This window comes from Gadus morhua, chromosome 7 (assembly GCF_902167405.1).
Source record: "Gadus morhua chromosome 7, gadMor3.0, whole genome shotgun sequence".
NCBI lineage: Eukaryota > Metazoa > Chordata > Actinopteri > Gadiformes > Gadidae > Gadus > Gadus morhua.
The window spans coordinates 10509154-10520866 of record NC_044054.1 but is presented as its reverse complement, the minus strand read 5'-3'; the positions used below and the strand labels follow the sequence as shown (position 1 = coordinate 10520866).

General features: G+C 46.3%; 1 protein-coding gene across 1 annotated transcript; it reads left to right on the top strand.

Moving 5' to 3' along the window:
• Nucleotides 1-1807: 1807 nt before the first annotated feature.
• On the top strand, nt 1808-11634 carry rnf14 (ring finger protein 14). Its single transcript, XM_030360747.1, has 9 exons — nt 1808-1938; nt 2644-2802; nt 3212-3342; nt 3635-3821; nt 3924-4339; nt 5163-5391; nt 7968-8140; nt 8929-9059; nt 10541-11634. The coding sequence occupies exons 2-9, from the start codon at nt 2652-2654 to the stop codon at nt 10602-10604; spliced, it is 1482 nt and encodes a 493-aa protein (XP_030216607.1). The 5' UTR covers nt 1808-1938; nt 2644-2651; the 3' UTR covers nt 10605-11634.
• Nucleotides 11635-11713: the final 79 nt, after the last annotated feature.

Here is an 11713-nt window from a genome sequence, read left to right as displayed (position 1 = left end):
ACAATCATCATCACGTTTTATGAAATGAATTACAATCTTCATAAATCCAGGCTCAGTTTGCCACGTAACGTTTAGCCTAAATAATCAGACAGCTAGCTAGCTTGCAGACAAGCAGCCCGTTATCACATAGTCTACACATTTTTTGGTAGGCAAACTAAGCTTCATGTCTGCTGATAGTTAGTTTCTAACATTTCGTTTTAACAAGAAGAATAAATGATGGAAGTAATGCATCACATGAATTATTTCATTCAAAATGGTTCATGCCTAAATCTTATCACTATTTTGGGTATTGTTTGTTATTGTTAAGTGAGCACATCACTACAGGGTAGTGATGTGCTCCGAAATCCGAAATCAGTGTGGTCAAGAGCGGCTGTCTGACCTCCTCCTGCTGTCCATAGAGAAGGACATACCAATCGACAAAGAAGAGGTTCTGAAGGCTTTTCTTTTGAAGCTTTGCATTTTGAAAATTTGGAGAAACTTATCAGTGACTTGATAGGATGTTGTTTAATTATGTTTGTGTTCATGTTATGTTCTTCTTCTTCAAGTCATGTTATTCTGCATTATCGTTAGTAGTAGTTATTTCAGTGTTTTACTTATTTGTATTTATATATTAATAAAGACCCTGTTATTCTCACTCCTTCATATAGCCTGTGAGTTTATTTTATTTATTTTTTTTGGGGGGGGGGGGGGGGGGGGGGCAACTGCCCCTCAAACTTCCTGTGCACGTCCCTGCTCTGATCCTTGGTTGATTTCATATTTTTCCTTTATTTAGACTAGTGGTGCATGGGCTGCTCTCAGGTCAGTTTGCTGACCCTTTATTCAGACTAGTGGTGGGCTGCTCTCAGGATGGTTTGATGACCCCCACTTTCCGGTCCGATTCATGAAACAATCCCAGGATGATGTGGCAAAGTTTGTTAAAGGTCTACATTAATACATCTCTTATGTTAACTGGTTGGATAGTTATATTAAGGTATCAGGTTAGAGATTTTTAAGTGTAGGTTCTAAGTTTGAGATAGTTAAGGGTAGGTATTAGGTTGGAGATGGTTAAGTATAGGGTTAGAGTGGGTTAGGTTAAGGTAGGTTAGAGATGGCTAAGTTTACGGTTTGGGTGAGGGTACGTTTGTGCGGTCCTGGAAGTGCAGCCTCAGGTTCTGCAGGGTCATGCAGCACTGCTTAGGATCTGTACGCTGGACCCTGAGGCTGTGAAATCCATCCGCCCTGAGGGTGTAAACCCCTCCAGCCTGAGGGTGTAAACCCCAATCTACCTGAGCAGGGGCGGTTCTAGACCAATTTTAACGGGGGGGGGGGCCAGACTGGGGCCATTTGTTTTGTTGGAGGGGCACATTGAACCCGGGACACGATATATTTAGTTTAGTAGGCCTTTACAAATTTACAATAATTGGCTTTTTCCCGTTACAGCTTTTATTTCAGCAGCATAGTATTAATTGTTTCATTCAGTTACAGCAATTGTCAATATTATACATTTGAAATGTTTCATTGGTTAAAGAAATTGTCAATATTACAACATTTTGGGTTTCCTTCACCGACATAAAACCACTCGGTATCATACATCACCAACAGCAATAAAGTCAGTATGATATATTATAAATCTCAAGTTCCACCCGTTGTGCCTCAGTGACACAACGCAAGAAATCGACCCCCGTCTGGACAGAGGAAAAAAGAAAAAAACAACGTGGGGGGCCACGTTGTTTTAGAACCGCCCCTGACCCTGAGGCTGTAAACCCCTCCAACAGGGGTCATCAAAGAGCGAATCAAATCGGGTCATGCTGCTGCTCTGCATTGGGATCTGTACGCTGGAACCTGCAGTTCTAAACCCTTCCACCAGGGTTCGCCAAAGAGCGAGTAAAACTTGTCTGATCAACTTCCTGCAGCGTAGCCCCTTTGGCAGCTACTAGTCTTAACCTGGGACTAGAAGAGGTAAATTGTACTCTATCTTACTATTTTATCTGGTTATGAAATCCACGCCCAGGCAGTCTTATTTGTAGACAAACGAACACCGTGATGTTTAAAGGGTTGTTATGCAGTGGCGCTTTGTATCGGCTAACGTCAACATTAGCACACATAGTGAGTGGCATACGAGAGCTAGCTAAATGTTAGCTGAAAGTTGAGCAGAACCATGTCAGTCTGTTTTGTGTATGCAGTACATGACGCCTCTGTTTCCATGTTATAGATGTGTTTTTAGCTTATGTATAGCCCTCGCTAGGTGCTGTCTGTTGATGGCGTGTTGAATCCAAAGAAAACCAACGCTAGATGGTGAAGGGTCTTCTTTTAAAGTGTGCTAATGAAGGAGTGAGTTATATGAAGGGCTTCTGGTCAACATGCACAGGGGCTTCTATTAAAGTGTCCTGAAGATGCTGATGGCAGCTGTTTTCTTTTTCAGTTTCAATCGTTTGTGGTAGCCAGATTTAGCTAGAGCTGTTTTTGAAATTATTCTGATATAATGTTTGATAGTTAACTAATTGTCTTGTAACTTTAACGAAAAAAGATTGTAGTTTACTGCTAGGCAACTGGAAATGTCTCAATAATACTAATAACATGTCTAAACAGTATTTAAAATCACATTTAATCCATAACATGACGGTAGAGGTGCTTTTACCATGATGTCATGTGTTATTCACGTAGGAATGTAAATGTCTGAGGACCGTGAAGCGCAGGAGGACGAGCTGCTTGCTTTAGCGAGTATCTACGATGAGGAGGAGTTCCACCGGGCCGAGGCGGCCCAGGGTGGGGAGATCCAGCTCTGCCTAGAGCTCCCAGCCGCCTTCAAAGTGGCGGTCAAAGGTACACCGTTATGGGGGCACCCCAGTGGTTCTCAGGGTAGGGCGCGGGTTCGATTCCTGTCCGTGGTCCTTTGCTGCCTGTATTCCCCTCTTCTTCCATACCTTCCTGGCTACTCTATCATAAAGCAGAAAAATGAAAATGAATCTTTAAAAATAAGGTACAGCAGTATGGTGTGACCATCAACTACCAGAAAATCAACGTGAACGTGTATGGCCTTCTGTTAGTCCCTATCGCCCTAACTGTGGGATAAAATAGGATTGTTAGTATTGCCCTAGTGCGTTGAAATCCCCCCCACACATTTTAAGAGGGCATGTAACGTTATTTCATTGTCTTTTTCACATTATATTTGATTACAGTGCTGAATCGTTCTTGTTACTGGTGAGATCAATCCTCAATCCGTGTTTTGCAGGAGAGAAGCAGGCAGAGTACGACGTGTCCTTCCTGCCTCCTCTGGTGTTAAACTTTGAACTCCCCGTCGATTACCCCACTGCCTCCTCCCCAGTGTTCACCCTGAGCTCCAAATGGCTGACTCGAACACAAGTAAGACTCTTCCCTATCACAGTACAAACGGGTCACCTACCTGTAGATATCCTTCGAGTGTCCCACGTGCTCACATCATCTGCTTCAGTATGTTCAGTCGTGGAGCTGAAGCCGTATGGAAATGTATACAACTTCAGGTTTCTTAACATTCTGTATTACAGGAGCGATCTTTCAGTGTTTGTCAGTCAAAATCTTGTGAATTATTCATTAATTATCTTATTGTTGAGTTAAATCATTTATGTCAGAAGCTGACATAGTGACAGCTGACATACTCTCTCTCTCCGCCCTGCAGATGAGCGCCTTGTGCAGACGTCTAGACCAGCTGTGGGGGGAGAACCAGGGCTGCGTGGTGCTCTTCACGTGGGTCCAGTTCCTGAAGGAGGAGGCCCTGGACTTCCTGGCCATCGCGTCCCCTCTGGTGGTGGTGCGCATGGGCAGCAAGGCTGCGCACGTGGACCGTAGTAGGGCCGACGCCGCAGGTACACTGGAAGAGGGATATCGTCCTTATTTCCAATTCAGTTGAAAAAAAATGTATGAGTTCAACACTAACCGTCTCAGCAAAAATGTATCTGCCTGTCCAGCCGGACCTCGCCCGGAGAATCTCCCTGACAACGAGGAAGACGTGAAGGAGAGGAAGAGGACGCAGGCGAAGACGAGGACCGAAGCCCAGTCCCCCTCCTCGGTTTCCCCCCCGCCCGAGGCCTCGGAGCAGGACCCCCGGGCCGTGCTGGTGGCGGACCCCCGGGCCGACCTCCTGCCCCAGCTGCTGGACTTCGACGAGGCCCAGCGGAAGAAGGTGTTTGACGGGCGCGTGTTCGGCTGCGGCATCTGCTTCCTGGAGAAGCTTGGCGCGGCCTGCCTCTGCTTCAAGGAGTGCCAGCACGTGTACTGCCGGGACTGCATGAGCGAGTACTTCCAGATCCAGATCCGCGACGGCAACGTCCGCTGCCTTAACTGTCCCGAGCCAAAGTGCAGCTCCCTGGCCACGCCGCTTCAGGTAGGGAGCTACGTGGGGCAAACGGCAGTGTGGTAGGGGGGGGGATCCCAGGGTACCTCAAGGGTACCTGAAGATACGGTACGATACTCGGTACATGGCCCGCGATACCGATAATGTCGATTCATTAAGACAATCATAACGACACATCGCGATATATGTCTCAGGATGAATTCAAAATGACTGAAAAGGTAAAGTGGTGGATTTCGGGTCTTTATTCATGGTCCATACTTTCGTTCAAGTTTCTTCATTCATGTGTTTAGCACCAACTTGAGGTGCAGGGAAATCTTTACTTGCAACCGCAGTCTTCAAGAGCGAAGAGACTCGTAGTATCCTTGATTATTGAATCTGATTGGCTGGAGTACTTTTAATCATGCATGGCGGCGCCCAGAAGTGGAAAAGGAATCACTGCCGATGGATGCATGCCCTCCTGTTTTATTTTCCCTGGCACATCCGTTTGGCCCCCTCCCTTTCAGACAGATCTCCAGCAGACCCCGACTGAGGCAGGCTAACCCCAACAGTTATATAATACGGGGCGGGTCTAATACAATAACAACCATGTATCTAATACTGGGCCGGTCTGATATGATTACAACCATGTATCTAACACGGGACGGGTCTGATGCAATATAAACCATGTGTCTAGTACTGGGCGTGTCTGATATGATAACAACGATGTATCTAATACTGGCGGGTCTGATATGATTACAACCATGTATCTAATACGGGGCAGGTTTGATTCGCGGAGGCCCGTATTGCAGCGCCCGCTGAAGCATCTTCATAAAGAACCAAAATGGCAATGTCTGCTTTCTCTGATTGGCTGCAGGTGAAGCAGCTGGTGGACGAGGAGCAGTTTGCCCGCTACGACCGGCTGCTGCTGCAGTCCAGCCTGGACCTGATGGCGGACGTGGTGTACTGCCCGCGGCAGTCCTGTGGCAGCGCTGTCATCCTGGAGCCCGACGCCACCATGGGCATCTGCCCCGCCTGCCAGTACGCCTTCTGCACCCTCTGCAAGCTGGGCTACCACGGCCTCTCGCACTGCAAGGTCACCTCAGGTAGGCTCATGGCACCAAGGCCGCTCGCACTGCAAGGTCACCTCAGGGAGGGGCTGTGCTAACACAGCCACTCGCACTGCATGGTCAGCTCAGGTAGGCTGCTGGTACCACGGACCACTCGCACTGCAAGGTCACCTCAGTTAGGGGGCTGGGATACCATGGCCTCTCACACTGCAAGTCACCTCAGGTAGGGTGCTACCTGAAGGTTGCTAGTTTGGTCCCCTGCTCACTAGGTTAGTCTGCTGCTAACCCTTCACTAGGTGAGTCTGCTGCTAACCCTTCACTAGGTTAGTCTGCTGCTAACCCTTCACTAGAGTCTGCTGCTAACCCTTCACTAGGTTAGTCTGCTGCTAACCCTTCACTAGGTTAGTCTGCTGTAGGGATCGACCGATACAGATTTTTTAGGGCCGATACGATGCTGATATTTTTTCATCAGCCTTAGCCGATACTCCGATACGCCGATACCGATATTTAGAGCCGATATTTAGAGCCGATACTGCTTTTGCTCCCTCAATCATAAAAATTACACTGATAACAAATGTTACAAGTCTCAATTTAAAAAAAGGAACATTTATTGAACTTCAATATAAAAAACAATATTTAACAAATAGTAAAAACAGGTGAGGTAGAACAAGTAAGAAAAATTTGATGAGCAATATTTAACAAATATTAAAAACAGGTGAGGTAGAACAAGTAAAAAAAAAAAAAAAAAAGCGAAAAAATATCGGCGAAAATCAGCCGCGTATCGGCCGATACCGATACGCTTAAAAAACGCGAATATATATCGGTCGATACCTAGTCTGCTGCTAACCCTTCACTAGGTCAGTCTGCTGCTAACCCGTCTCTAGTTTAGTATGCTGCTAACCCTTCACTAGGTTAGTCTGCTACTAAACCTTCACTAGGTGAGTCTGTTCCTAAACCTTCACTAGGTGAGTCTGCTGCTAACCCTTCACTAGGTTAGTCTGCTACTAAACCTTCACTAGGTGAGTGCTGCTAAACCTTCACTAGGTGAGTCTGCTGCTAACCCCTCACTAGATTAGTCTGCTGCTAACCCTTCACTAGGTGAGTCTGCTGCTAACCCTTCACTAGGTTTGTCTGCTGCTAACCCCTCACTAGATTAGTCTGCTGCTAACCCTTCATTAGGTTAGTCTGCTATCCGGGCCCTGGTTAATGGGACAAGGGGCAGGCCCATGCCAGTGCCTCCTGTAATGGGTGACGCCTGTGTCAGTGCTAGCGTGGTGCCTCTGAAATGGGTCTTAAGGTCAGAAGTCAGTGTTAACCAAAGCGTTAGGCGGTGGATATTTAAGACAGTGTCATAAAGGAGCAGGTATGAATGTGACTGTATCCTTAAACATCACCCTGGGCAAAGTAGCCTACATAGCTTTGCATCCCAAAAAATATATCTATATATTTTATCGTCACTAATGGTCACTTAAATGTTTTTAAGCTCACCACATCCAGTATTCAGAATTCAAAACATTTATTCCAGTCCTGTGCGTATGCAAATTAGCCATGTTCGCCAAACAGAAGAAAGACGTAATGTTGAAAAGTCATATTAAAAAACGGCTAGCAAGCTAAAAGGATAAACCAGAGTATCACTCACACACTTTGGGTCTATTCTAACTTATGGTAAGAGTCTTATCTTTTAAATCTTTGCAGTGACTGAATTGTGATGGTAGAACTGGGACATAGGGTGCACTGTGCATAAGATGAGGGTGTGCAAATGGGTGCGTGCATGTCCTTTCCAGCTTCGGCATACTGCATGGTTATGAGGGCGTTGTGGTTGGTTGTGGTCTTAGTGAAGCAACCTAGCCTTGCAAGTTGGAGTAGGCCTAGTTGTTTACGTGCGTGCGAGAGAGAGAGAGCGCGAGAGAGAGAGAGAGAGCGCACCTGCCGTGATGATGTTTGACTTGTTGTGTAAAATGTTGTCAGCATCCGCTTTGGTTGGACGAATGTATTTTTTGCATGTGTTCAATGATGTATTAAGATGGATGGTTAAATAATGTCACATGATCAGTCATACAGAAGGCTTTCATTCGCAAGTGCACTGATTGCGTGCCAGTCTCCCGATAGTGTATACCTGCCATTAATTCAGTTGTTGATTGTTCTTGAAGTGCGCCATATTGGTGCCAATTATTGTGTTTGCATTGTAATGCACAACTTTGCCTCTCCTTGTCATTAAACATTGTGCATCCAAACAACTTTAGCCAATGCAGCCTCCTATGTCAGTACTGCATTGGCTAAAGTGTTGCTTTACGTTTAGCCTACTATAGCATATCGGTTTATCAACAAATGTTGTGTGCGTGTGTGTGTTGTCATGTAGGCTATAGACTGATCGCTTGCATCCATGAAATATTGTAATGTATTAGGCCTACTTCATATTGAGATAATTTAGATCGGTATTGCGCAACAATCGGGGGATGGAGACCCCCCCCCGAATTTTGCCGGGGATTTCGCACACTGTCCAATGAGAGCACACATTAACGTATTAAGAGAGTGTGTGTGTGTGTGTGTGTGTGTGTGTGTGTGTGTGTGTGTTTGTGTCTCTTTGTGTGTGTGTGCGTGTGCGGGGTCAGACGAGCTGCGGAGCCTGCGTGATGACTACCTGGCGGCGTCGCCCGAGGACCAGCGCTTCATGGAGCAGCGCTTTGGCAAGCGGGTCATCCAGCGGGCGGTGGAGGAGTCCTACAGCCGCGAGTGGCTCTCCGACAACTGCAAGTGCTGCCCCCGCTGTGGCACCAACATCCAGGTCAGCCGCCGCGCCGCAGGCCGCAAAGGGCCCACTGGGGCATCCGGAGGGGAGGCTAGGGGGGACCTAGCCTCCCCTCCGGGGCAAGGGACGCCTGGATGTGAGGCTAGGGGGGGGCCTCACCTCCGGGGCAAGGGACACCTGGAGGTGAGGCTAGGGGCGCCCTAGCCACCATAGGTCTGACAGAAGGTTTGTAATGGCGATATGCTCACCAATATTGCACCTCCTACGGACAGCTTGGGTCATCGTCTTGCCTTATCTGCATGCCTTTTGATTACCCAAAAGCATTGAAGTTTGTCATGTGTGAGCGACTTCCTGTGAGACTTTCAGTCACCTTATCAAAAGAAAACACTTGACAGAATTCTTCATGAGAGAAACTTGCTCATACGTGGCAAACCTAGACTTCTGTGAAAGCAGAGGCTTGACCCCAAGAGGTTCACCCAAGCTTTCCTTAGAGGTGTAAGATTGGTTTATCGCCATTAAATGCAAACGGATAAGGCGTATATCCTAATGAATAGTGCACTACATGGAGGGAATGCTTAACGGCCTCGTAGTCGCTGGCGGCTAGGTTTGCCCGTGAAATGTTCCACAGATTTCCTGACATCAGCAAAGCTACTATGAGTTGGACAAGAATGCGTATATAGTCCCATATTTACAATATAATTTAATTTTCACTCCCTCCAAATCTGAAACAGAACCGGAGGTGAATGTTTCCACTGTGGAATTGATGACCATGCCCCGACTGGGTGCCTGTTCAACATTGAACGTGTGTGTGTGTGTGTGTGCAGAAGGTGGACGGCTGCAACAAGATGACATGCAGCTCCTGCAGGCAGTACTTCTGCTGGCTGTGCCTGGGGCAGTTGAGCAAGGTCAACCCCTACAGCCACTTCAACAACTCCGCCCTGCCCTGCTACAACCAGTCAGTCACCTCCTCCTTATTTAATGATGTATTTTTTTGCATTTTGGGGCTTTTATGATGGTGAGCTGGACGGGAAGGTTGGGAGAGAGAGGGGAGACCAGAGGCAGGAATCAAACCCGGGTCGCTGCAGTAAGGACATGGCCTGAATGATGCACGCTCTACTCGCTGAGCCACCCCCAGTCTCCTCCTTTCGTTCGGCTAAGTAAAGGCCCCAAAATAAAACAAATTTCCAATTTGGCCTGGTCCCATATAGCCCTTTCATGCGCTGTAGGAGAGATGTCCTCTGTGTTATTACAGGGAGGGAGGGAGGGAGGGAGTGAGTGAGTGAGTGAGTGAGTGAGTGAGTGAGTGAGTGAGTGAGTGTGTGTGTGTGTGTGTGTGTGTGTGTGTGTGTGTGTGTGTGTGTGTGTGTGTGTGTGTGTGTGTGTGTGTGTGTGTGTGTGTGTGTGTGTGTGTGTGTGTGTGTGAACGCAAATGTCAGAATCAGCCCCTCCAGAGTTAATTAACCCTAAGCCGGCCAGGCCGCTAGTGTGAAGACATGCTGTGGAAGAATCCACAGCATCTCCAATATGTGCAACACGTCTGACTCGGCCTAGGTTCCGCTTTGTGTTGCATGTGTGAAACATGTAGGAAACTCTGGATCATCTGCGGACCCGATTTCCAGGTCAGGAGATGATTCATGTGTGATTCATGTGTGAAAGGCCTTATGCCTCTTTTCCACCGACGGTACCAGCTCATCTCGCCAGGACTTGGTTTAGTTCCAGGCACATCGTGTTTCCATCTAGAATACAGTACCTCTTCAACGTGGGCGGGTCGTCATGGCACGCATGAGCGAAACTGCAGTGACACACTTATCCACGAGACACATAATCAGACGGGGCTACACACAGGAGCGTCTCTACCTCTGGCACAGTCCCCGGCGTGTTCAATAATCAATCACTATTCTTGACTGAAGGCTTATGCTAGTATTTAAAGATGCCGTGCGTCGGGTGTCAGGCCTCGGACAACGCGCTCGACGTGACTTGTCCAGTGGCGTCACTCTCTGGACAATCAGTGGCTAGCAGCCTGTTTACGTCACACAGAAGTATCAGATTAGCTCTCCTGAAACCTCGGCAGAGGTGAGACTAAAGAGGTACCAGGTACATCATTTTGGTGATCGAAACGCACAATCTCTGTGTCCTTTAAGGTCCTGCTTAAGCACTGATACAAATGATACACATAATCCCTCAGTCTCGGCAATACTTGCTGAGAAACTTTACATTTAGGGTGTTTAGCAGACACTTTTATCAAAAGCGTTTTCAAATAAGTACATTTGTCAGAAGAAGGAGAAACAATATATGGCTGTCAGTACAGTAAGGATGTTCATAGAACCAAGTGCCAAGCACCAATAATCTCTAGGTTAACCTATTCCCGTATACCACAAAGATAGCTTATTATTATGGTTACAGATTGATGTTTGTTGTTTTTTTCTCTTCTCCCAGACTCTTCCAAGGCGTGCAGATAGACGACGATGACGACGAGTTCTTGAGCGATGAAGAAGACTGATTCTCTCTCTCTCTCTCTCTCTCTCTGTCTCTCTGTCTCTGTGTCTGTGTCTCTCTGTCTGTCCTGGCCCAATATAATTTGGGCCAGGCTCTGCCGGCTCCTGGCTGAAAAGTTGGCGTTGGGTTGGTTGCTGCTTTGATGACACTATTGTAGGATGAAATTATACAGATCACGGTCCACCACTGGCTGGAAACATACGAGTCCAAACTTGAATATTAAAGATTAATAAGTTTTACTCCCAAGGGATCCAAGCATGACGGCTTGATATGTTTAACCTAATTGGACTGAGGGTTTATGTTCTAGAGATTCTTCTTATTACATAACCTTCATACAAGTCATTCTCTAAAGGTGTAATGTTGCATTACAACACAAAATAACTTCTAACTTTGAGCTCTAGATATCATCTTGTTTTGAGACATGAAGATCCTTCAGTTCCCGGCTTTACTTGGCTATGTTAGCCGTAATACATTTTTTTCAAATATTATGCAATCATCATCTTCAATCATAATGCTGAATACTGAACGGAAAACCCTTTTCCGTGGAACAGCGCAATGAAGGCGCTCAAGCCAGACTTGTTCCAGACCACCTCGCATCACGACAGTTGAACAGGTTTAATAAAGTTCAGTTGGTTATTTGGCCCTTCTTGCTTTTTTACCATTTTTTACAGTTGCCACGTTATCAGTATGTGTTCAATTTTGTGCCATAACCACAGAAAATAATGAGGTTTTGTGTCAACGGAAATCCACGTCAATGCGTGGCATCGTTGTATGCTTTTGTTTGTTTTTGTTATGCTGCTCAAATGATTTTCACGTCAATATGACCTGTTGAGTTTGCATCATGGAGGGTTGTCGTGACATTAATAACACTACAGTTTCTACCAGAAAGGGTTTTGTGGTTCATGTTTTTATTGCTTTTCATCCAGTCATTGTAATGTTCAACAAATAAAGCTTTGAAGGTCAAGAAACATTGTAAAGTGAAATATTGTATTTAAGTTAAAGCTGTTACTTTAAATAAATGAACTCACAACCCATAGGGACCTACATAAATGGCATTTATAAAGATGCGTATTTTAATTTATGCTTATAAATATACATGTGTGTCTGTATATA

Bases quoted from the DNA above. Each gene is read 5' to 3' on its own strand.
- rnf14 (XM_030360747.1), top strand. From the start codon at position 2,652: ATGTCTGAGGACCGTGAAGCGCAGGAGGACGAGCTGCTTGCTTTAGCG. The intron at 3,343-3,634 runs GTAAGACTCTTC...TCCGCCCTGCAG, and splicing joins AATGGCTGACTCGAACACAA to ATGAGCGCCTTGTGCAGACG. The intron at 4,340-5,162 runs GTAGGGAGCTAC...GATTGGCTGCAG, and splicing joins CCCTGGCCACGCCGCTTCAG to GTGAAGCAGCTGGTGGACGA.